Source organism: Hemitrygon akajei, chromosome 6 (assembly GCF_048418815.1).
Source record: "Hemitrygon akajei chromosome 6, sHemAka1.3, whole genome shotgun sequence".
In the NCBI taxonomy this organism is placed as follows: Eukaryota; Metazoa; Chordata; class Chondrichthyes; order Myliobatiformes; family Dasyatidae; genus Hemitrygon; species Hemitrygon akajei.
In genome coordinates, this window is record NC_133129.1 from 25,264,520 (window position 1) to 25,291,571 (window position 27,052).

Consider the following 27,052-nt stretch of genomic DNA (forward strand, 5'->3'; position numbering starts at 1 on the left):
ATTTCTGTTTTTGCAGCATTTTTAATCTATTCAATATACATATACTGTAATTGATTTACTTATTCATTTATTTATTTATTATTAGTTTTTTCTTCTTCTTCTATAATAGGTATTGCATTGAACAGCTGCTGCTAAGTTAACAAATTTCACGACATGTGCTGGTGATAATAAACCTGATTCTGATTCTGTTCCCCTCAAACATTTCACTTTTTACCTTTAGCCCATGACCTCTAGTTGTAGTCTCAGTGGAAAAAGCCTACTTGCATTTACCCTATCTATGCCCCTCATAATTTTGTTACCTCTATTAAATCTCCCCTCATTTTCCTACGCTCCTAATCTATTCAGTCTTTCCCTATAGCGCAGGCCCTCAAGTCCTGGCAGCATTCATAAAATTTTCTCTGATCTCTTTCAATCTTATTTACATCTTTCCTGTAGCTAGGTGACCAAAACTGCACACAATACTCCAAATTAGGCCTCACCAACGTTTTATACGGCTTCAACATCCCAATTCCTGTACTCAATACTTTGATTTATGAAGGCCAATGTGCTGAAAGGTCTGTTTAGGACCCTATCTACATATGACACCCCTTTCAAGGAATTATTTACCTGTATTCCCAGATCCCTCTGTTGTACTGCACTCCTCAGTGTCCTATCGCTCACTGTGTAAGACCTACCCTGATTTGTTATTCCAATGTGCATCATCCCTCCCTTCTCTGCATTAAATTCCATCTGCAACTTTGCAGTCTATTTTCCTACCTGGTCTAGAACCTGCTGCAAGCTTTGATAGTCTTCCTCACTATACCCCAATCTTGGTAGTGTCCACAAATTTGCAAATCCAGTTTACTACGTTATCATCCAGATCGTTGATATAAATGACAAGCAACAATGGACTAGCACTGATCCCTATAGCACACAGGCCTCCAGTCAGAGAGGCAACCATCTACACCACCCTTTGGCTTCTTCTGTGAACCAATGTCTAATCCAGTTTACTACCTCATCTTGAATGCTAAGTGATTGCACCTTCTTGACCAACCTACCATGTGGGATCTTCTCAAAGGCCTGGCTGAAGTCCACATAGTCAACATCCATTGCCTTGCCTTCATCAACTTTCCTGGAAACTTCCTCGAAAAACTCTATAAAATTCATTAGACTTGACCTACCACACACAAAGCTATGTTGACTATCCCTAATCAGTCCCTAACCATCCAAATATGGACATATCCAGTCCCTTAGTCTCACTACTGATGTCAGGTTCTCTGGCCTATAATTTCCCATTTAATCTTAGAGCCTTTCTTAAACAACAGAACAACATTAGCTATTCTCCAATCCAATGGCATCTCACCCGTTGCTGAGGGCATTTTAAATATCTCTGCTGGGTCCCCTGCTATGATTATAAATCTCTACAATTCAATGTTAACTTTTGTTTGTGCCTTAAGACAATTTGTTGCACTAAAAATGAATATATAAATGGAGACTTTTGTTGCTGTTTCAAATTACCAGGGTCTGCAATAATGCAAGACAAGACCAGTTGTAATTAACTGATGATACAGAGTCCCCAGCAGTGAATCAGATTTGTTAGACCAATATACTGCTTATCCACTAATGACACTGTCACTGAACTGCAGGATCACAGAGTGTGTTATGATTGTTACATTCTCCTGTGAATGGGGAGACACAAAGATTCTCTTGGTGCTGGAAATCTTGAGCAACACCCACCAAATGCTGGAGAAACTCAGCTGAACTATGGAGGTGATTAAACAATTGACATTTCAGGCCGAGACATCAGGATTCTTCAGTATTGATAAAGGGTCATGGCCTGAAACATCCCCTGTTCATGCTGCTTGATCTACTGAGTTCCTCCAGCATTTTGTGTGTGTTGCTCTCAATGGTGTGGGGGTGGGGGTAGGGGAGGGTCTCCTTTCCTTTCATTTTTACAGAGGGAGCGTTTCAAAAACACTCTGCTTTTGAGATAACCCAGGGTTTCGAAGGGACTAACATCTTCCTTTACATCACACCAACTTAATTCAAACCAGGCCTATCTTTTATTCATTCACAGTGGTGTGGATGTTGCCGACATGGCCAGAATTTATGGCCTGTCCCTAAATGTCCTTGGGAAGATGGTGATGACTACTTCCCTTCTAGTGAAGGCACTCATGCAATGTTGTTAGACAGGAAGTTCCAACAGTTAAACCAAGTCAAGGAACAGCAATATATTTCCCAGTAAGAATGATCTGTAACTATGGAGAAACCTGTAGATGCTGGAGTTCTCAATAAGCTTGGTCAATGGTAGAAGTCATGGATTTGGGAAGTGCCTTTAAAGACACTGCCAAGAAGAAGGCAATGGCAAACCACTTCTGCAGAAAAATTTGCCAAGAACAATCATGGTCAAAGACCTATGTCATACGACTGGGCACATAATGTTGTTGATGACACCAATGGAATTGCTGTAATGCTTTGGGTTAACCCTGTAATCCTGATATGTCGATGGTGGAGAAAGCAACTGTTAAAGATGACAAATTGAGTATCGTTAAAATGGGCAACTTAAACCTGAATGGCATTAAGCTTCTTGAATATTGTGTGAGTTACACTTATCCGGGAAAGTGCTAAGTATGCCAACACACACCTGAAATGCCTAGTGGATCTTGACAGATCTTGTCCAGTGGGACAAGAGGTGAGTTATTCTGGAGGCACACGAGACCGCAGATACTGGAAAATGGATCAGCAAGCAGTCTCATGATCAAAATCCCTCCATTCCATGTATAACCATGTATCTCTCTAAGAGTCTCCTAAACACCTTTATTGTATCTGCCCCCACCACCACTACCCTGTCTTTGCTTTCCAGGCACCCACCATGCTATGTGTTAATAGAAACTTGGCCCACACTTCTCTTTTGAAGCTTTCCCCTCTCATCTTAACCTCAAGTGTTAGATATTTCAACTCTGGGAAAAAGATACTGGCAGTCTTCTCTATCTACTCCTCTCGTAATTTGATGAACTTCTTCCAGGACTTCCCTCAGCCTCCACCGCTCCAGAGAACACAACCAAAGTTTGTTCAAACTCCCCTCATAACGCTTGCCCTCTAATCAAGACAGTACTCTGGTTCACCATTAACCAAGTGGTCCGTGGACCCAGGTTGAAATCCCCTGCTCTAATAGGTGACCAAAACTGAATGCAACACACCAGATGCAGCCTAACAAGGATTTTATAATGTGTGTCTGGAAGCACACTTCAGGGACATCACTATATTTCATTATGAGTTTGAGAAGAATGGGTATGTCGCCAAAGATACTTACATATTTCTACAGATGTACCATGGAGAACATTCTAACTAATTTTATTACTGTCTGGTATGGGGGGGGGGCACACCACAGGATCAGAAAAAGCTGCAGAAAGTTGTAAACTCAGCTAGCTCCATCCTGGGCACTCGCCTCCCCAGTGTCTAGGACATTTTAAAAAGGCAGTATCCATCATTAAGGACCCACGTCACATAGGACATGTCCTCTACTGATTGCTACCATCGAGGAAGAGGTACAGGAGCCTGAAGACACACACTCAACATTTCAGGAAAAGCTTCTTCCTCTCCACCATCAGGTTTCAGAATGGGCCATGAACCCATGAACACTTCCTCAGTATTTTCTCTTTTTTTTTGCAGTACTTATTTAATTTAATTTTTATATATACTTCTTACTGTAATTTATATATTTTATTACTATATACTGCAATTTACTGCTGCCGCAAAACAAAAACATTTACAACGTATTTCAAGTCAAATACATTGTCACTTAACTATATACATGTGTACCATCAAACGAGACAACGTTTCTCCAGTTCAGGGTGTAAAAAACACATTAGTACACCTAACACACATATAATACACAATAACCTGGGAAAGTAAGAATTAAATAGATAAACAAAGAAGAGTGCATAAATTAACTATTGTAGGGGACGGAACAAATTAACCAGCGACTTTGAATACAACGTGGCAGGGAGTTCAGAACCTATTGGCCCGAGGGAAGAAGCTGTTTCTCAGCCTGAGCATCCTAACCGTCCTTGTCAATGATATTAAACGTGATTCTGATTCTGAGTAGTATTTCAGAATAGCTTTTTGTGGTAAATGGAAACAATCTTTGACTGTTTTTTGACAAATATCCCCTTTTTAACTCAATGATGGATGGAAGCTCATTACTAAAGCAGCTGAAGATAGACGTAGGACTGAGATTTTTGGTCTCCGATAATTGTAATATTATGGTGGCTTAACATTTAAATTGCTAACCTAGTATGCTGATTCCTAAACTGATAAAGAACCAGGGAGTTTAAATCCAACCTATGATTTGTATAGATAAGGTTAATGCTAGTATGCTTTTTCCACTGCGATTGGGTGGGAGTGGAAATAGAAGTCATAGGTTAAGGTTGAAAGATGAAATATTTATGGGGACCTAGAGGAAGAAGCTTTTTCATTCAGAGGGTGGTGGGAGTGTGGAACAAACCTCAAGCGGAAGTGATGGATGTGGGTTCAATTTCAACATTTAATAGAAATTTGGATAAATACATGAAAGGAATGGGTATTGAGGGCTGTGGTCCAGCTGTGAGCTGATGGGACTAGGCAGAATAACAGTTTGGCATGGACTAGATGGGCTGAAGGCCCTATTTCTGTGCTGTAATGCTCTGTGACTCTCTTAATGCAAATCAAAATAGCTCCATTTGGAGTTAAATCGATCTGCAATAGTAGTCTCGTAATGATATCCATGCTTGTTGTAAAAAGCCCTCCTGATTCATCAGTGTCAGGCAGAGAAGGAAATCTTGTCATCCATACATGAATGAATTTAGCCTAGCGATGACTTTAAATTCACATCTATGTTTGAATGTTTACTAATCTCTGAAATAGTGCAGGAAACTTCTCAAGGGGAAATTAGTAGTAGAAATAGTAGTAGTATTAGTGTGATCACTCGAGTCAAGCATGATGTTCTCGTAAGGAGTTGCCTATTGGTGGGTCCTCATGTGGCTGAGAAAGCCAATCTGATTCCGATATTCTGGTGCAGTGTGGGCAAGAGTAAGTGGTGGCTATGGTTAGTCTTTGGCGCATTGGTTGTTCAAACTCTCCTTTCGCAGCTGCCACTTGTTCTCTGCGGCACAGCAGAGGTCATCCTCGTCTAGCACACTCCCTCTACAACAGATTTCCTCCAGGTGTATCTACTGAGCGCAATGTCTTCCCTGTTTTTAAATGCTCGTAATATTGGACTTCTTCAGGCTGATTTTGATGATATTTTTGAAATGTTTTCTTTGCCCTCCACGGGCTCACTGACCTTCCTTCCACTGGGAGTAAAGGATTGGTTTGGAGAGATGTAGGTTATGCATCCAGATGACATGATCTACCAAGATGGGATATTATAGATAGATGATAAATGCGGCCTTTAATAATGATACCCAGGTCATTGTAATTGAACAAATTTTGCTGTAGCTTCTTCCTTTGTGATAGAAATGATTCCAACTCAAATACAGTTTTCCCCCCCCCCCCCCATTGGCTTCAATTATCATAAGGCTTCTTGCTACCACACTTGGTTGTATCTTTAATGTAAGGGGATGTTCTCATCCCACCACTAGAGTTCAAAGGGTCAAAATTCATATTAAGTTGTTCTAAAAATGTGATTCCTTCCAAAGTTAACTCACCCGAATTTCTGAGCCAGAACCCACAAGCTCAGGCCATGGGCAATGAAAGTCTGGTTTCAGTCTGTATTGGACCAAGGCCATAATGAATGTAGACAGGGTGAGAAGGTCATTGTGAGTTATGACTGCTTGTTGGCACTGCCAGTGACAGATTCCATCACTTTGATGGTGATTGAAGGTAAGGCTGATTAGGTAATTATTAGCCAGATTGGATTTGGCCTGCCTTTTGCAGAAAGGACGTGACTAGCCAATTTTCCATTTTGTCAGGTTGTAAGTGAACTGAAACAACTTGGCTGGAGGCCACAAATTTTTAGGACAATAGCCAAGAATAGCTGGTCCCACTGTCTTTGGTATTGGTATTGGATTTGGTTTAATATTGTCACACGGGACGGAACAGTAACGTAGTGATTAGCAAAGACTCTACAATACCGGTTCAATTCCCACTGCTGCCTGTAAGCAGTTTATACGTTCTCCCCCTGAGCGAGTGGGTTTCCTCAGGGTACACCGCTTTCCTCCCACAGTCCAAAGATGTACCAGTTGGTAGGTTAATTAGCCATTGTAAATTGTCCCATGATTAGGCTAGGATTAAATCAGGGTTCTTATGGTTGTTGGGTGGCACAGCTTGAGGGGCTGAATGGACTATTCTGCCCTGTATCTCAATAGATAAATAAATTCAATGGATAAACTTAGTTTTGAAGGCTAACCATACAGGTAATTTCAAAACACGAGTATTTTGAGGTAGTACAAAAGAAAAGCAATAACAGAGTGTAGAATATAATGTTACAGTTCCAGCGGAATGATAGTGCAGACAATAGGGTGCAAAGCTAATTGCAAAGTAGATTATGAAGACAAGAGTTCAGCTTTAACATATTTGAGGTCCATTCAAGAGTCTTATAACAATGGCATATAAAGTCTTACTTTATTTTATTTAGAGATACAGCGTGGAATAGACCCTTCCAGTCCTTCGAGTTGCGCCATCACCAGCCCCTGATTTTTAACCTTACCTAATCACGGTTCAATTTACAATGACCAATTAACCTACTAACTGGGATTTATTTGTAATGTGGGAGTAAACAAGAGCACCCAGAGGAAACACATACATTCCACAGGGAGAACATACAAACTCCTTACAGAAGATGCCAGGATTGAACTTCGAGCTCTGATGCCCCGAGCCATAATGACACCGTGCTAACCGTTATATTACCATGGCTCTTCATGAGCCTGGTAGTGCATGTTTTCAAGATTTTGTATCTTCAGCCCAATGGACAGAAGACAGAATGTCTAGGGCAAGAGGAGATTTCAATTATGTTGGTTGATTTTCCAAGACAACAAGAAGGGTTGACAGTCTATAGTGTTTTTGTGCTGGACTAAGCTGTGTCTGTAAGTCCCTGCAATTTCTTGTGGTCTTGGACAGAGCAGATGTAATACCCAGTCATCATGTATCAGTATTTATAAAAATTGGTGATGGTCAAAGAGGACGTATTGAATTTCCCTTAGCCTTCCAAAGTGGAGGGCTTTCTTAGACATGGTGTCTATGTGGTTGGACCAAGGCAAACTATTGGTGACTTAACATTGAGGAATTTGAAGCTCACAATCATCTCCACCACAGCTCCATTAATATTTCGGCCTTGCTTCCTGAAGTCAATGACCAACTCTTTTGTTTCGCTGACATTGAGAGAAAGGATTTTGTCATGATACCATGCCACCAGGCTTTCTGTCTCCTTTCAGTATCTGCCTTGATATTATTTGAGGTCTGGTCACTATGGCAATGTCACTAACAAGCTTGTGGATATTGTTAGAGCAGAATCTGGCTACACATTTGTGAGTGAATAGGAGTGAAATAGAGGCCGGTGTTGAGGCTGATCATGGAAGGGATTTTTGGAGATGATACACACTGTACCCATAAGAATATCAGGAAATAAGAGGAAGAGTAGGCCACTAGGCCCATCAAACCTGGTCCACCATTCTATCTGCTGACCTTCTCCAGGCCTCATCTCTGCTTCTGCATCAATTCCCATCTCAATTCCCTGATGTTTTATAAATTTATCTGCTTTCTCTTTAGATGTCCCCAGTAATCTAGTCTCTGAAGTCCTCTAGTGTAAAGAATTCAAGAGACTTGCTGCCCTGTGAGAGAAATTCTTGTAGACATCAGTTATAAATGGCCACCCTCCAATATTGTAACGATGTGACAGAGAGCATAGATGTGGTGTTAGTGGCTAGGATGCCAAGCAAGAAGGTGCATTGCTCTGGATGGTGCTGGGTATTATTGGACCTGTACTCACCTAAGCATGTGGAAAGTATTCACACACACATCCCTGCCCCCTGCACTGTGAAGGAGGTGGAGTTTGTCTGTGGTCATGAGGAGGTTAGTCACTGGCCACAAGATACAAAACAACCTAAGTACTCTTCCATTCTGACCAACTACACATCCAGCTATTAAACAAAGTTGTTACCTCAAGGGTTCTAGTATTTCTTCTATTTTTTTTCTCTCCAGAGCACTTGAAAGAACGCTTAGAGGAGTACATGGCCAGATTCCCAAAAGTGAGGATCATACGCACCAAAAAGAGAGAAGGTCTGATACGAACCAGGTTACTTGGAGCTTCGGTGGCCAAAGGTGAAGTGTTGACCTTCCTGGACTCCCACTGTGAAGCCAATGTGAATTGGCTGCCGCCATTGCTTGGTAAGGAGCTGTCTGGATTGACGTGTTAATTAGAACCAGCTCAGTCTTCACATCTGAATGTCTAAAGCCCATCTTGATTGCTGATTTTAAATGTGCCCTCCCACCAGGAAAGCAAAGAAGAAGAGGAATAAGAATATTAAATAAAGAACTTTAAAATAGATGCTTATCACAATACCTTCTTGTTTAAACATCACAGGGTGACTCAATGGTGCGCCTTGTAGAGTTATTCCAATGACTGGGTGTAATTATGACCTCTGAAGTCCTCTGTGCAGAGTTCACACATTCTCCTTGGGGCCGCTTGGATTTCCTCTAGGCCAGGGGTTCCCAACCTTTTTTATGTTGTGAACTAATACCATTAAGCAAGGGTTCTGTGGACCCCTGGTTGGGAACCCATGCTCCAGGTGCTCTGGTTTCACCTGTCACAAAGAGATGCAGCTGGGTAGGGTAACCAGCCACAGTAATTTTCTCCCAGATGGCAGGTGAGGGGTATAATCCCTGCAGAGTTGATGGGAATGTGGGGAGAATAAAATGGGACCATGTAAAGGGTAATGAATGGTCAGTAACAACATGATGGGCCAAAGGGCCTGTTTCCATGCTGTATGATTCTATGGCTCCCTTTGACTTCCTAGTTGAGGAGGCTGAACAATTCAAAACAAAGAACAGAAGCCAAACTATGTATTTTTGGGCAGAGAATAAAAGAGTCAGGGTGGCATGTAGCAACCTTACAAAACATTGGTAAGACCGCATTTTTAGAATAGTGTGCAATCCAGATTACCATGCTACGGGAAGGATATGGTTGCTCTGGAGAATGTGCAAAGGAGATTCACCAAGATATTGGATTTGATTTTTATCAGATCTTCAAAAGAAGGCTTCTGAACCCAATTCCATCATATCAATGAACTTCTCATTATAACCATCAGGGAGGAGTTACGAGAGCCAGATGACGCACACTCAACATTTTAGAAACAACTTCTTCCCCTCTGCCATCAGATTTCTGAATGGTCCATGAACCCATGAACACTATCTCACTAGTTTCCTTATTTCTTGAAGTACTTACTTTTTATATATTTCTTCATGGAACTTACAGTATCTTTACACATTGCAAATTTCATATTATGTCAATGATAATAAATCTGATTCTGATTCTGAATATGCCCTACTCAATCAATAATTTATTGTTTATAATTTTTTTACATATTTGTGAGTCTTTTTGATAATTTGCTGATTGAATCTTTATATTTCTCTACATTTGAATCAATTGCTCCCTTGTTTCCTCAGCCTATAACTTTTGGTCTTCATCTGATCTAATCACCGTTTTAAGTAACCCTCACCCCCTTAGCCTCAATACTTTCGCCCTTGTCATTCCTGCAAGTGCTAGACATCTAAACTGGAGGAGCAGAGAGATGTTAGGTGTTGAGGGCAGTTCAGATTCAATTTATTGTCATTTAGAAACCACAAATGCAATGCAGTTAAAAAATGAGACAACGTTCCTCCAGAATGATATCAACAAAGCACATGACAAAACAGACTACACCAGAAAATCCACATAATGTTTGGCAATCCCCAATCCAGAGTCCGGAGAGGCTGCTGCGTATCGATATCACGCTACCATCTTAGCACGTTTCCCAGAAAGGAACTCCAAATCCACCAGACAAAAGAAGACCAAAATTCTTATTGACCAACATTCTTATCAGTTTATTATTTTCACAGGTGCTGAGTTGTATTGGAAAATACTTGTTTTGGAATTGGAATTTGATTTCTATCCGGACCAATCCTTCCATTCATAATTATGTCAACGTAGAAAAAAAGATGAATGCAGAATATACACTCAGTGGCCACTTTATTAGGTAACTACTGTACCTAGTAAAGTAGCCACAAATCGAACATTTGTGGTCCTCTGCTATGGTAGCCATCCAGTTCAAGGTTTAACGTGTTGTGCATTCCCAGATGCTCTTCTACACACCTCTGTTTTAATGTATGGTTAATAGAGTTACTGTTGCTTTCCTGTCAGCTTAAACTGGTCTGGCTATTCTCCCCTGACCTCTCTCATTAACAAGGCATTTTCACCTACAGAGCTGCGGCTCGTGGGATGCTTTTAATCTTTCCCAACATTTTCTGTAAACTCTGTAGACTGCTGTGCATAAAAATCCCAGGAGATCAGCAGTTTCTGAGATATTCAAACCACCCCATCTTGCATCAACAATTATTCCACAGTCAAAGTCATTTAGTTCACATTTCTTCTCCCTTCTGATGTTTGGCCTGAACAACAACAGAACTTCTCGACTATGTCTGCATGCATGCTGAGTTGCTGCCACATGATTGGCTGATTAGATATTTGCATTAGTGAGCAGGTGTACCTAAGATGGCCACTGGGTGTAGTTTTGCAGTTACAGAGAGTGCAGGTGAGCAAATAAAGTGCAAGGGCCACAATGGGGTAGATTCAGAGATCAAGAGTTCATCTTCTAGCATATGAGCGGTCTATTCATAAGTCTGATAACAGTGAGGAAGAAGTTGTTCTTGACTTTGGTAGTTCGTACTTTTGTATATTCTGGACAATAAGAGGGAAGAAGAATGAATGATTGGGTGGGAGGGGTCCTGGATTATGACAAGGCAGCAGGAATAGAGACATATTCCATGGAGGGGATGTTGCGTTGTGTGATGGAGTGATTTGAATATAAAGATACAAATGCTGGAGCCGAGCCCAGTTTCATTTTAGGATAGCTGAGGAGTATCAAGAAATGCCAGAGATTCTCCAGAGGCAGGAAATCCAGAGCAACACATATAAAATGCTGGAGGAACTCAGCAGGTCAGGCAGCATCTATGGGGAAGAATAAGCAATCAATGTTTTGGGCTGAGACCCTTCATCGGGACTGGAAAGGAAGGCGGATGAAGCCAGAATGAGAAGGCGGGGAGAAGAGGAAGGAGTATATACTAGCAAGTGATAGGTAAAACCAGATAACAGGGGAACTGGGTCGGTGAGGGAAGCGTGATGGTGTAAGAAGCTGGGAGCTGATAGGTAGAAGAGGTAAAGGGCTGAATCTGACAGAACTCTCCAAGATAATTTAGCCACATTGGAAAACTCTTTGAAGAATCAGTTGACCAACTGAGATCAAATTTCTCCCAAGCTACTTTGCATTAAATATTCAAGGCACAAAGGCTTGGACTGTACAGTTTCATTTATTAATGTCAGTGACTCATTGCAGACTCTGATCAATTGCTTCTTTTTGCTGTAAACCCAGCTCTTAAAATCAACAGTAAAATGGAACAACGATTGGTTCTGAAGATGGACGGTGCAGATGTAACTCATCCAGGACCACACATTGATTTTGCTTCCCTTTTATTTCCTTTCAAACTCCAGCTCTCAAATACTGAAAGTTAATGCTGCAAATACAATCAGAAAGAAACTGGAAACACTCAGCATGATCTGTGGAAGGAGGAACAAAGTTCACGTTTACGTCAAAGAAACGTTGACTCTGTTTCTTTTTCTGTGGATGCTACATGACCTGTCGAGTGATACAAGTACTTTGTTCTTATTTCTGATTTGGAACGCCTGTAGTTATTTTTGATTTTCTTTGTTAGTACTACATACTCGGCATGTCACTGCTGATCCTCACCGGTTTGTATAGATGCACCACAGAAAGCATTCCATTCAGATACATCACAACATGGAATAGCAACTGCTATGTCCATGACTACAGGAAGCTCAGCACCTCACAGAGACCAGCCTCCACTCCATGGATTCTGTCTACACTTCCCACTGCCTCAGTAAAGCAGCCTGCACAATCAAAGACCCTTCCCACCCTGGACGTTCTCCCTTCTCCTCTCTCCCATCAGACAGAAGATACAAAAGCTGAAAGCACATACCACCAGACTTAAGGACAGTTTCTATCCCTCTGTTATAAGTTATTGAGCAGACCTCTTGTATGATAAGGTTGAGTCTTGACCTCACAATCTACCTTATTATAACCTTTCACCTACACTGCACTCTCTCTGTAACTGTAACACTTTATTTTGCATTATGTCATTGTTTTTCCAGTGTACAGTACTGCACACAGTGTCTAAGACTTTTGCACAGTACCGCAGTAACCTTATGTATTGCACTGTACTGCTGCCGCAAAAAAACAAAAACAAATTTCATGACTTTTGTGAGTGATGATAAACCTGATTCTGGTTTGAGTCTCCCTTGTGGACTGAGAGTGGGAAAGGGGCAGGGAGAGGGGAATCATGGTTAGGGAAGGGGGAGGGGAGGGGAGGGGAGCACTGGAGAGACATTCTGTAATGATCAATAAACCAATTTTTTGGATTCAAATGACATTGTCCAGGTCTCAGGGCAGGTGTGTCTGCACCCTCACCACCACACCCCCCCCCCACCCTTGACACTCTGCCACTTGTCCCACACCCCTCCTGTGGGCACACCACCCTCACCATTCCCAACATTCTTCGCACCAGTAAGATTTACCAACTATCTCTGCACTCTACGTTGACAAATATGTGTAAGTGTCTTAAACAACCTAGCTCTGTGTGTGTGTGTGTGTGTGTGTGTGTGTGTGTGTGTGTGTGTGTGTGTGTGTGTGTGTGTGTGTGTGAGAAGACTTGCATGATACTGTACTTATGTGGTTTTTCACTGTGCCTTGGTACATGTGACAACAGTAAACCTATTTATTACTGGTGGAAGATACTCAGGTTATCAAAAAACACAATGGAACAACAGAATGTGAATCCGGCTCTTTAACAGACAGATATCCAAGGGAAATATTATGAAAATGAATATTCTTACCCAAAGTAATTCTATAAAAGTTCATAGAGTTCAGACACTTTTATTTTCATGGGAAGTGAGCTCACAGTGATTGACATAATTAAGTGATTGCAAATAAACGAAAGTTTGCATCCATCATGAATTACAAATTACCATTGAAGCTAACTCTGAGATTGTTAGATATTTGATTCTATGGATGTTAATTAGTAAATTGGCTTCTATTGTCACAGATAACAAACAACTAATCATGTATTCATGGAGCAGAGTTGCCATTCAATGTCATTAGCAATTCTTTTTTTAAATTTAGGCAATTTTAAGTGAAAATCCCAGGAGATCATCAGATCCTGAGATACTCAAACTATACCTTCTGGCACTAACAATCATTCCATGGTCAAAGTCACTTCCATCACATTTCTTCCTCATTCTGGTATTGGATCTGAATGACAACATTTGAATCTCTTGACCACGTCTGCATGTTTTTATGCATTGAGTGGCTGCCACATGATTGGCTGATTTGATATTTATGCTAACGAGCAAGCGTACCTAATGTAGCGGCCCCTGAGTGTAAGTACATGGCGGTAGTACAAAGACAACAGAATATCTAACATTTGGAATGAATCTGCTTTGTACAGCTCACAAAAGAGTTGCTACACTCCGCCAGACTGCACACATGTGTTGTTATACACATTATGATCAAGTACGCCATCACACACATTTACACTTTCCACAGGTTTGTTTATCGCTGACTTACATCCTGACCTTCCTTTCCATTTCTCAGACCAGATTGCACAGAACCGCAGGACGATCGTCTGCCCGATGATTGACGTTATTGACCACAACCACTTCGGTTACGAGATGCAGGCCGGAGACGCCATGAGAGGCGCCTTTGACTGGGAGATGTACTACAAACGCATCCCCATCCCGCCAGAACTTCAGACAGCCGATCCCAGTGAGCCCTTCGAGTAAGTAGCGCAGACTGAAGAAGTGTCCTCAATCAGAGACAAGGTGAGGGGCAGCAATTACGACAAACAGGGGGCGAGAGAGAGAGAGAGAGAGAGAGAGGAAGACAGGGAGAGAGAGGGAGAGATACAGAGTGAGGGTGAGAGGAAGAGCAAGAGAGAGAGAGACAGAGACAGGGAAACAGAGTGAAAGAGAGACAAAGAGAGGGAGGGAGAGAGAGAGCACTCAGGGGAGTGTGGGTGGAACTCCCATGCAACGTACTTAAGATAAAGTGTTTCTAAAGTTAGAGGGCATAGATTTACAGAGAGAGGAAAGTTTAAAGGGATCAGAGGATTAAATCTTAACCAAGATACTGCCTGGATTAGAGGGCAGTTGACTGAGCCAGGGATTTTCTCTTTAGAGAGAAGGATATGAGGTGATTTGATAGAGGTGTTCTGAATGGTAAGAGGCATAAACTGAGTGCATAGCCAGGAGGGTTTTTTTGTCTTGCACGGGTGGAAATGGCTAATACGAGGGGGCATAATTTTAAGGTGATTGAAGTATAGGGGGAATGTCATAGGGAAGGTTTTACACAGAGAGTGGTGGGTGCATAGAATGCACTGCCAGGCTTGATGGTAGAGGCAGATTCATTTGGGGCATTTAAGAAACTTTTAGGTGGAGGCAAGGATAATGGGAAAATGGAGGGCTATGTAGAAGAGAAGTGTTGGACCTTACAGTAGGTTAAAGGGTCGACATAACATTGTGGGCCGGTGGGCCTGTACTGTACTGTATATTCTAAGTGCGTTTAATGTGCTATAGCCGGTATCTGGATTGAGCTGCCGGAGAAGCTGGTGGAGACGGGAACGGTAAGAAGCATCTGGATAGGCACTTAGTCACAGGACCATGGAGCAACACAGGGTGGATAGTGTCCATTTTGACCACGGTGCACAACCCGCTGCATTCGGCCCGCCAATCCACGTACCTATCCAAGTCCTTCCTAAGCAATACTGTTGTACCTGCTTGTGTGGGGGAGATGGAATTAATGCAGGCAAATGGGATTAGCATAGGTGGCTGGTATAGAGTTGATGGGCCGAAGGGCCTGATTCTATGCTATATGACTCTATTTGATTGTTACACAGTATTTCTGTCTGCACCCCAAATTATTCCGTTGTCCTTCATTATCCCTCATCCTCCATTTATTGTCAGTCTTTGTGTGTGGTTTTTCATTGATTATAATATATCTCTTTGTTCTACTGTGAATGCCTGCAAGAAAATGAATCTCAGGGTAATATATGGTGAGATATATGTATTTTCATAATAAAGTTACTTTGAACTTTTGGAAGTACAAAGCCCCACAGCATAAGCAGGCAGGTGTTGACACTTCGAACTTTACAATTATAACCATATAACAATTACAGCACGGAAACAGGCCATCTTGGCCCTTCTAGTCTGTGCCGAACGCTTACTCTCACCTAGTCCCACCTACCTGCACTCAGCCCATAACCCTCCATTCCTTTCCTGTCCATAACCTATCCAATTTTTTTTTAAATGACAGAATCGAACCTGCCTCTACCACTTCTACTGGAAGCTCGTTCCACACAGCTACCACTCTCTGAGTAAAGAAGTTCCCCCTCGTGTTACCCCTAAACTTTTGCCCCTTAACTCTCAGATCATGTCCTCTTGTTTGAATCTCCCCTACTCTCAATGGAAAAAGCCTATAATTAGTGCCAGTAACAAGATTCCTGCACCTTAATCTGGCAGGATTTTCCTTTTCAAACATTCAACCAAATATTTTCAGGAATTTAGTTCTGAACCTGCTTCCACTGCTCTTTCAAGTCATTTATTACAATTCACAGCTTCCTCTGTATAGAATGTCTTCCCCTGGCTTTGTACAGGCATTGATAAATTTAGTTGCTGTCTCTCCCGCAATTCTGTCATGCTGACCATGAACTTGAACGCCATTATTTAATCTCAAAAGCCATTTGGAGATGTTCGGCTGATTTGTAATTGCCAGACTCAGCTTCACGTATTCATCACATGTACATTGAAACATGGAGTGAAGTGTGCTGTTTGCATTAACAACAAACACTTAAGCATGTACAGGGGGCAGCCGTCGAGTTTCACCACACATTCTGGCGCCAGCATAGCACACTGACAGTGCTTGACAGAACAACACAGAATGTAACAAGCAACAAAACAACAACAGCAAAACAAATCCCCATTTTCCCCCACCCTTCAACCCAACGAGTCCATGCTGACTAACTAGTCCACTTTTCTATCAGTCGAATGGCTCATACCCTCTAATCCGGGCAGCATTCATCCATAGGCCCAACCCCTTCCCCAGGTACATCTCTCCAATAACCTGATGTGCTTGTATCCACCACCTTCTGTTTCTTCCATCCCTCTTCCCCCCCTCATTACTCCAAGTAATCCCCTTTTGCTGTTCCACCTTCTCCTGTCCCTTCGCTCTCACTCTTTTTGTTCATTTTCTCTTCTCACCTCATCTTAACATCTGTCTCCATTTTTCTGCGATCCTCTCTCTTTCGTCCTTCTTTCTCATCTTCCTCCCCTTCCCCTCTTCTCAATCTTCCTCCCTACCTCCTCCTTTTTCTCATTCTGTTGGCACAGCATCATGAGCAGAAGGATCTGTACTGTTCTATGGTCCCAGTAGGACACCTTTCTTTCTCTCCTAGCTCCCTTTCCTTGCCTTCCTTTCCTCCCCTTCACATTCCTCCTATCACCCTCCTCCCTTCTTCCTTCCCATTCCCTCTTCTCTGTTTTTCTCATCTTTTCCTCTGCCCTCCACCCTTCTCTTTATCTCCTACCTCCTTCCTTCTGTCCTCCCTCAGCCACTTCTCCATCATCTTTCAGCCTCTTTCTCACTCTTTTCAGCCTTATGTTTAATTCATCCCTCCTTCCCCTGTATGTTTGCCTCATCCTTCCCATTTCCTCTCACACTTACCCCTTATCTCTTCCCTCCCTCTCTTAATCCACAACTTCTCCCCCTTCTCCCCAATCCTCATCTTCTCCCTCCCTCTTCCCGATCCTCATCTCCTCCCCCCTCCCTCTCTCCATCTACTGGTCCCTCTTTCTCTTCCTCTGCCTCCTATCCACCCCACCCCTCCGCTCTGTCTGAAGTGCAGTCTGTGGAGGAGAGGGAAGTTGCTGTGGCTGGGTTCTCCAGAACAACAGGAGTGGTTATGTGCAGACGCGCATTCATTCCACTGCTCTAGGAATCACTTTGATACGTGGAGGCCAGTTAGCACACAAAATCTGTCACTGCTTTGTCCCACTTAGCCTAGTAGCAGATGCTAGTGAGAATCTAACACATGTTAGCCGTCCCCAGGCGGAGTGAACTCCCTTGAACTTCACGAGCCCTTCTCTCCGTGAGTTCCAATTTCAGGCCTTTATGTTTGGCAAGAAGAGACCGGCTGTTTCTGAGTGAAGCGACTCTGATCATTGCACAGGATTTCTGTGGCCACACACAATTATCTCATTGTCCTTCATTATCCCCCACCCTCCTTTAGGAAGTACAAAGTGCCACAGCACAGGCGGGCTGAGAGGGATGATGCGGGAAACTGGAGGGCACCGTGGTCAGCAGGGATTCGTTGGGCCAAAGGGCCTGGGTCCATGCTGTGTTGCTCCATAACTGTGGCCGTCCAGATGGTTCTTACCGTCCGTGCTTCCACCAGTTTCTCTGGCAGCACTCATTCTGGCCTGTGAAGGCCGGTATTTTACAATTCGTTTAGCTCGCAAAACCTGGATTTATTGCTGATCTTCAATTGCCCCTTGACTTCAGTGCTTCTTTCACCATTTCTGAAGGTAATTTTGAGTCAACCACTGTGCTAAGTGCTTAAGAGTCATGTGTAGGCCAAAGCATTTACGGACACAGTACTTTTCACAGGGAAAAAGACTATAAGAGGTAGAGAGCATAAATTAAAGGAGAGAGGGGAAAGAGGCCTCTCCATCTTCTTTCATCCTTGAACAACCTTCCTCTCTTCTCTCTCAATATTTTCAGCCTCACTCCCCCCGTCCTGCCTTCCCCTGTACATTTTTGCCTCACTCTTCCCAAGGAGGCGACACGTTCACACAGAGGTCGGTGTGTATGTTGAAGGAGTTATCAGAGAAAGTGATTGAGGCAGGTACAATAACAATGGACACCATGGGAGCGTGTGCCATTACAGCTCGGGAGTTCGGAGTTCAATTCCAGGGGCATCTGTGAGTTCGTATTCTCTCCCTGTGCACCATGTGGATTTCTCCCACATTCCAAAGACGTACCAGTTAAGAGATTAATTGGCCATTGTAAATTATCCTGTAATGAGGCTAGGGTTAAGTAGGTGGGTCACTGGGCGATGTGGCTCCTGGAGCCAGAAGGGCCTGTTCCACACTGTATCTCTAAAGAAGTAAAAAATAAACAACATTTGGACTGGTAAGGGATATGGGCCAAATGCGGGCAAATAGTACTAGTCTAGATGGTCACTTGGTTGGCAAGGAGGATTTGGACCAATGGGTTTGTTTCTCCAGTGTTACTCTATGACTATAATTGATGAATTATCTATATTCATTCATTCCAAAAACTGCTATTGTAGGATCTGAGTTTATGGCAGGAATAGTCATCTTGTTTATAGGATTTATTTTGCACCAGGCAGATGTTTCTAAAACCTGCCTTTGTTGCTGATCTTCAACTGCCCCTTGACTTGGGTGCTTCCTTAGCCATTTCGGAGGGTTATTTAGAGTAAAGCACAATGCCAAGTGGCTAAGAACATGCCCTCAAGAAAATGAATCTCAGGGCTGTACATGGTGACAACCGGACATTGAACTTTGAGTCACTATGTTACCATGTGACCCAGTTACTAAGCTACCATGCTCTGAGTTTGGCTAAGCCACAGGACTAATCTTTCTGCACTCTGGCCTAGCTCCTAAGTCACAGTGTGCAGCCATTCGCATAGCTGGCAATTGCTCACCCCAGAGAGATATCACTTCCGACCACAGGAGGGAACCTGGCCTCAGTGACTGGGTTACATAAATTGACATTACCTTTGATCACTGTAAAACCAAAGGATACACAGAGATGATGTTTGAAATAACAGGTGATTTATTTTTAAAAACTGGTGCGCACCAGGAGACCCGTCAAAGCTGATCTATGTGAGCATCAATTTCAAAGTTCAAAGTATATTTATCATCAATGTATACTTTATACAGCCCTGAGATTCAGAATCAGAACCAGAATCCTTTATTATCGCCGAGTATGAGGACACATACAGGGAATTTGATGCCGGTTTCCCTGAGCTCTCTCTGTACAGAATTAAAAACAAACAAAACAAAAGTGCAAATAATCATAAACTATATACAATGAGGTCCACCTCATTGAACGTACAGGTGGACTTGATTTATAATAAACTAAAATTCAAGAGTTCATAAGACTGATGGCATACGGAAAGAAACTGTTCTTGTACCTATTTGTCCTGGCATACAGTGATCTAAAGCGTCTACCAGAAGGAAGGAGTTGGAACAGGTGACGTCCAGGGTGTGATGGGTCTACAAAAATGCTGCTTGCTCACTTTCTGACTCTAGATGCATATAAGTCCTGGATCGAGAGCAGCTTCACACCAATAATCCTTTCCGCAGCCCTGACGGTTCTTTGGAGTCTATTCTTGTCTTGTTTCGTAGCTGATCCAAACCAGACAGTGATGGACGAACAGAGAACAGACTGGATTATTCCTGAATAGAATTGAATCAGCAGCTCCCGAGGCAGGTTGTACTTCCTGAGTTGACGTAGGAAATACAACCTCTGCTAAGCCTTTTTGATAAGAATGTCCGCATTGGGTGTCCACTTCAGGTCCTGGGAGAATGTGACAACCAGAAATCTGAAGGTCTCCACAGCAGACACAATACTGTTGAGTATAGTGAGTGGGGGGAGTATTGGGGGATTCGTCTCCTTTCACTCAGCCATGAAACAAAGAAACCCAAAAGAACCCATATACAGTAAAAAAGAGACCATCCAACACCTAATGTGCCGATTTTAAAAACTGCAAGCAAATAGCATTCTGGACTGAAGTCCACAAAAGGGTCCCATAGTTCATCATAGTTCTGCGTAGAACCAAGTAAACCTCATGGAGCAGCAGTCTGAACTGGCCTGTCCTTTCCCTCGGGACCAGACACCCTGATCATTTCAATCTGGCCCGGCGTCTAAATTGACATCCAAACATCGGGTTCAATTGCCTCGATACGTTCCGGTGCCTGAACTTCACCGCCTCAACCCAGCCTTTATCACGGCACTTAAAGTCATTGAACCTCGGGTCCTCCCCCTCACTCTCAGCGAAAGGCTTGCCGCCTCATCTCGCCTCGGTTCCGCCGCATCGACTTGCCTTCGAGTCCAAAGGGAAGTTATAGACTTTTACTTGCGATGAATGGTGGCCAGGAAAAGTGTGGTTAACAAAGTATTTAGTTGTTCTCCTTGTTTCGTTAGCCACCAGCCAGAAGTCGCTGAAGTTCACCAGCGTCATCTTAAGCCATCTTAAAAGCTGGATTTGGAAGAGCTTTTCCATTCTCATTTGATGAGATTACCAGTAAAACCACAGAATGGTAGCTACAGGAAGACTTAATTAAATAACGGATCTCTTGTCCTCAGATTCTACCTCTTATGATTTTGCACTTTATCGTTTACCTCCACTCCACTTTTTCAGGAGCATTTTCACTTTTTTTCTGCTCTGTTATTGTTTTACCTTATTCTAGCTCAGTTCTCTGTGTAATGATTTGATTTGTACAAACAGTGTGCAAGACAAGTTTTTCACTGTATCTCGGTACATGTGACAAAAATAAACCAGTATCAGAACTCGTAATGACCAGAGGTGTAGGAGCAAATTGAAAGGTCACACAGAGCTGATGTTCAAAATAATGGATGATTATTAAAAACTGGTGTACACCAGACCAGTCACAGCTGATCTACCTGCAGATGAATTTGATAGAGCTTTTCCATTCTCATTTGATGAGGTTACCAGTAAAACTACATTTTGATAACAGAATGGTGGCTACAGGAAGACTCAATTAAGTAGCAGAATAGGTCCTGATTACAGACTAAAATGATTATCCGCAAGTCTAACAGTAAATCCAATTTTCTATTACAATGGTGGGTGCAAACTATAACCCAATTAGTCAAGTTTCTGAAACTTGGACATCATCACTGCTGGCTTTCACGTTTCTACTTCTAGGCTTTGTCTTTGGTTCCCTGTTATCATGTTAACAGAATCCACATCCCTACTTGCTAGGTAATGGCCCTCACTATTCATTCCCCTACAACAGAGGGAGTTAGGCCAAACACTAGCTTTGGTGGGCACCGTAGTCAGTTTGGACCGAAGGGCTTGTTTCTGGTCTATACCAGACTCTATCAGAATCAAAACCCGATTTAATATCACCGGCATATATCATGAAATCTGCTCTTATGCAGCAGCAGCACATTACAATACACAATAATAAAAACTCTGAACTGCAGTTATATATAGAGTATATATATATATAAATAAAATTATTAAATTAGACAATAGACAATAGGTGCAGGAGTAGGCCAGTCGGCCCTTCGAGCCTGCACCACCATTCAATCTGATCATGGCTGATCATCCACAATCAGTTCCCTGTTCCTGCCTCCTTGACTCCGCTATCTTTAAGAGCTCTATCTAACTCTTTCTTGAAAGCATCCAGAGAACTGGCCTCCACTGCCTTCTGAGGCAGAGCATTCCATAGATTCACAGCTCCCTGGGTGAGAAAGTTTTTTCCTCAATTCCGTTCTAAATGGCCTACCCCTTATTCTTAAACTGTGGCCTCTAGTTCTGGACTCCCCCAACATTGGGAAAATGTTTCCTGCCTCTAGCGTGTCCAATCCCTTAACAATCTTATATGTTTCAATCAGATCCTCTCTCATCCTTCTAAATTCCAGTGTATACAAGCCCAGTTGTTCCAATCTTTCAACATATGACAGTCCCGCCATCCCAGGAATTAACCTCGTGAATCTACGCTGCACTCCCTCAATAGCAAGAATGTCCTTCCTCAAATTTGGAGACCAGAACTGAAAACAATACTCCAGGTGTGGTCTCACCAGGGCCCTGTACAACTGCAGAAGGACCTCTTTGCTCCTATACTCAACTCATTTTCTGTGTCTGTTTCAGAACCGGTCACCTCTGCTGTAAATCATTCATCTGTGATATCACCTGAGAATTTCCTTTCACCTTCAACACAGGCTGACCTGCTGGACATCTCCAACATCCAGCCTTTCACAACTTTACACTTAGGCACTGGCCTCCGTAGCATAATTTAAAAATTAGTGCAAAAAAAGTAGTGAGGTAGTGATCATGGGTTCAATGTCCATTCAGAAATCTAATGGCAGAGGGAAAGAAGCTGTTCCTGAATCATTGAGTGCGTGCCTTCAGGCTTCTGTACCTCCTCCCTGAGACCCCTGGGTGATAGGTGTCCTTAATGATGGATGACATCTTTTTGAGGCATCGCCCCTTGAAGATGTCCTGGTTGCTACGGAGGCTATTGCCTCTAAGTGTAAAGTTGTGAAAGGCTGGATGTTGGAGATGTCCAGCAGGTCAGCCTGTGTTGAAGGTGAAAGGAAATTCTCAGGTGGTATTACAGATGAATGATTTACAGCAGAGGTGACTGGTTCTGATACAGACTCAGAAAATGAGTTAGCTGACGTCGTGTAATTTGATAATTGATATTGGAAGGCTGAAACATGTACTATGCACTGTTCTCTGACCTCCTAACTGGTGCCATTAACCCACTGACTGAATGACCTCTGCTACTTACCCCCACGACATCTCTGCGGTTCGCTGTCACCACATTAGCACAATCCACATCCCTATTCACTAGTTCCTGACCCTCACTTTCCATTCCCCTGCAACAATCACCGTCGCACAACAAAGGACAAATCATTGCAGATATCAGAAGACAAGTAACTTGCCAGTTTTCTGTCCCACTCACAGGCCGATGTAAAGGAACTGTCGAAAGAGTCAGCAATACAGATAAAGCGGGGAGCCTGCAAGAGGGAATGTTTTGGACTATACACTGCTTACACAGACTATGATTTGATCTTTAACCATTTTGAGAGCATTCTATTAGCCTTGGAGTCAAAGTAGCATTGAGTTACCAGAATGATATCTACATTCATAAAACCGTAAGGCACAGGAGCAGTATTAGGCCAATAGGCCGATCGAGTCTGCTCAGCCATTCTATCACGGCTGATTTATTTTCCCGCTCAACCCCTTTCTCCTGCCTTCCCCCTGTAAACTTTGACGTCCTTACTAATCAGAAACCTCTCAACCTCTGCCTTAAATATACCCAATGACTTGGCCTCCACAGTTGTCTGTGGCAATGAATTCCACAGATTTGCTACCCTCTGGCTGAAGAAATTCCTCCTCACCGTTGTTCTAAAGGGACGCCCCTCTATTCTGAGGCTGTGCCCTCTGGTCGTTGACTCCCCCACTGCAGGTAACATCATCACCACAGCCACTCTATTCAATATTCAATGCGGCATGGCCTGGATGACAGATGTTGCCTCTGGAGGCGGGGCCGCCTGTACACATGAGGAGGGATGTGCCTCCTCATTAGACTGCATTGGATTGAGTCTACTGCTCTCTGCAGCTTCCTGTCTCGTGCACATTCAAACAACTGCACTAGACCGTGATACACTCAGTCACGATGCCAGCCCAGTTCAACTCATCCAGCTGACTCAGGGCAGAATCAGAATTTTGCAAATCCATTTCACTCTCTATTCATCTCATAGCCCCATCCCTCCAACCTCTCAGTTCAACCTAAACCCTGGCTACCCCTCACACTTACAGTACGTCTGTGATGGTGCTTGGCCAGATATAAGAATGTTGGCCCACGCTTTGCTCTCTTGGAGCTCAGCTTCCATGGTCCCAATTGCCACAGAAGAACAAAACTCCTGCAGACGTTCTACTGAGTAAAACCCGTTTATGTTGGGATCTATTCTAGTTGATAATTACGGACTCTAAAAACCGGAAAGCGAGCCTGCACTGCCACCTGCTGGTAAAAACATATATCTTTTCCTCAGCAGTTTTTTCTCAGCAGTAATAAAGCATAGGACAACAGGTTATTAATTTATTTATTACTTATTCAGATTTATTTATTCAGTGTACATGGAAACATGCAGTGAGACGCATCATTTGCGTTATCAATCAATGCCAGTACTAACACAGCATGCCTGCAAGTCTAGGCAGAACAACACAGAGCACAAGAAGCAACTGTGCAACAGCAGAACAGCCCCAGTTCCTCTCTCCCACACAACACAGGGATAAATGAGCAGTGAGCACCTCAGGCCTGTTCCAGCGGTCAAAAGGTTCGTGGCTTATCCAACCTTAGCCTCAAAACCACTGCCCCTTTCTCTCCCAACTCCCTTCCAGTTCAAATGCCTACCCTTGCCTCAAATCCAATGACTCCACGTTCATAGCTCTTTGGGCTTAAGAATTCCAATAACTCTTAATCTGCTGAAGCAGAAAATTAACTCCCACCCCCCCTCCCCAAAGTGAATAACCTCACATTATACTCCGCCTATCAACTTCTCCATCTTCCTCCAGCCCCTGTCTCAACCCTCCCCCCCCCCCAGCTCTTTATCCTGACTCACTTCACCCTTCGTGCTCAGTCCTGATGCAGTGAGTTGAGTGGATGTGAACCATCCTATTCCCACCACTGTTACTTCCTGACCGCTGATCTCCTCCCGCAGTTTGTTCCTCTTGACTCTGATTTACAGCATCTTTTGTGTCTACCTCCATCATGCTCACTCAATTGACCTATCCATGGCAGTTGTCACTCAGGTCGAGTAGGGGTCATTCACTTCATGGAGAATGCCCGTGTGTGACTTCGTTTGACGTGGGGAGGCTGATGCATGGGCAGTCACCACAAAGTCTTTGACAGATTGGAGTCAGGATCCAGTGGCAGGGGGTGCAAGATGACTGGGGACACTTCACTGCTGCAGCTTTCCTCCAGCTTCACTGCCGTTACGATGTATCCTCATCTTCTCCCAGCTCCACGGTTGAGGTCTTTGTTGGAACTCTCTTTGTCTGGAACCTCTCCCTTGACCTTACCAACATGGGGGATCCTACCAGGAGATAAGCGCCTGATTGCTAAAATTCAAACAACATCATTCAGGAACTCACAAGCCTCCCCCACCACAACAGGGTGATGATCCTCGAAGAAGAGGAAGTAACTTATCTATCTCACTTTGCCAACCCACCTTTGATCAACAGATTTGCTGACAGGTTACTTGGTGCTTTCATCCAATACCAACTTGACGACGAGGTTCGAACACACTTTAAGTCCAGGGCAATTAGAGTCATGTAGGTTGGATCATTAATGCTTATGGGTGGCAGAGTGGAGATGATAGGCCACCGTTGGTCTCGTGAGACCGTGGATTTGCGCCTTGGAAGATTTTTCCCAGGGCGCAAGCCTGGGCAGGGTTGTATGGGAGACTGGCAGTTGCCCAAGCTGCAGGCCTTCCTCTCTCCACGCCACCGATGTTGTCCAAGGGAAGGGCACTAGGACCCATGCAGCTTGGCACCGGTGACATCGCAGAGCAATGTGTTGTTAAGTGCCTTGCTCAAGGACACAAACACGCTGCCTCAGCTGAGGCTCGAACCAGTGACCTTCAGGTTACTGGTTCGGTGCCTTTATCCACTAGGCCACGCGCCAAGAGTGGAGATACGTCTCTACAAAATGAAGTGTAACGTACTCCTTCCCTCCGCTAGCTTTCAGGTCATCCTTGGGCAAGGTGTAGCACCTGCTTAGCCCCTCTAATCAGGGTCATGGGAAGCCATCGGAGCAGGTGGAGGATGGTCGTATGAGCAGCTGATATGTTTCACAATTCTTGGTTATGTGACCACTGACAAACTCTGAAGTGTGTTAATAATGGCTGAGGTCACCCATCTTGTAAAGGCACAGCCCCAAAGAAGACAAGGTCAAACCACTTCTGTAGAAAAAATTGCCAAGAACAATGACGGTCATGGCAAGACTATGTCATACTATACAGCAATGAATCTTAATGCTCAGCCTAAAGTGGTGGTTCCCAAACTTTCTGCCTGAAACCTCCCTTCTGTAAATGACTGATGACATTGTAAGCTCCCATTTTAAGACATTGGGATTGTCCTGAGGGGCACAGTTGGCCCTGTTTTGGAGGCAGCTTTAATTTTGCTAAGAATATTCTTACTATTTTTTACGAACTTTCTAAATTGTACCAGTATTATACAAGCCTCCCCTTCTGGGCCCAACACATTGATGCAATCACGATGAAGGCACACCAGCAGCTATACTTCATTAGGAGTTGGAGGAGATTTGATATGTCACCAAAGACCTGAGCTGTACCTTAGAGAACATCCTGAAAGGTTGCGTCACAGTCTGGTGTGGAGGATCCGATGCAACTGATCGAAATACGCGGCGGAAAGTTGTAGACTCAGCCAGTTCCATCACTGGCACCACCCTCCCAGCCATCCAGGACATTGTCCAAAGGTGGTTTTTCAAGAAGGCAGCATATATCATTAAGGAGCCTCACCATCTGGGATATCTCATCACCACCATCAAGGAGGAGGAGCCTTAACACCCACACTCAATATTTAGGAACAGCTTCTTCCATCAGATTTCTGAAAGGATCATGAAAGAGGACCTCACTCTTCCTCTCTGGCATTATTCATTAATTTTTCATTGTGGCTTATAGTATATTTTTATACGTCTTGCACTGTATTGCTACCACAAAACGACAGCTTCGTGACTTGTGTCACTGATTCTAAACCGGATTCTGATCCTATACACATTACAGGTCCTGTCTGATGCGAGTCACATCTAGGGTAACACTGGTTTAAGAGGACCAGTAACAATGAAAGCTAGTCAGCTGAAATCTATGTTCCGATTTACTGATGCTTGTGAAGTGCAGTACAATCAGGCATTGTTTTCCTCAGGGAGTGAGGAAAGGAAGTCGAGTAGACAGGAAAATGCAACGTTGACCTT

At 43.4% G+C, this 27,052-nt stretch overlaps 1 protein-coding gene across 5 annotated transcripts in view; it reads left to right on the forward strand.

The window, feature by feature from the left end:
- Positions 1-27,052, forward strand: part of galntl6 (polypeptide N-acetylgalactosaminyltransferase like 6) — a 1,226,984-nt gene that overhangs the window by 1,040,935 nt on the left and 158,997 nt on the right. For all 5 annotated transcript variants that reach the window (XM_073047999.1, XM_073047997.1, XM_073047996.1 and 2 more), the window contains exons 6-7: positions 8,158-8,343; positions 13,878-14,061. In XM_073047999.1, coding sequence (XP_072904100.1) covers positions 8,158-8,343; positions 13,878-14,061 — 370 coding nt within the window. The remainder of the gene's footprint in view (positions 1-8,157; positions 8,344-13,877; positions 14,062-27,052) is intronic.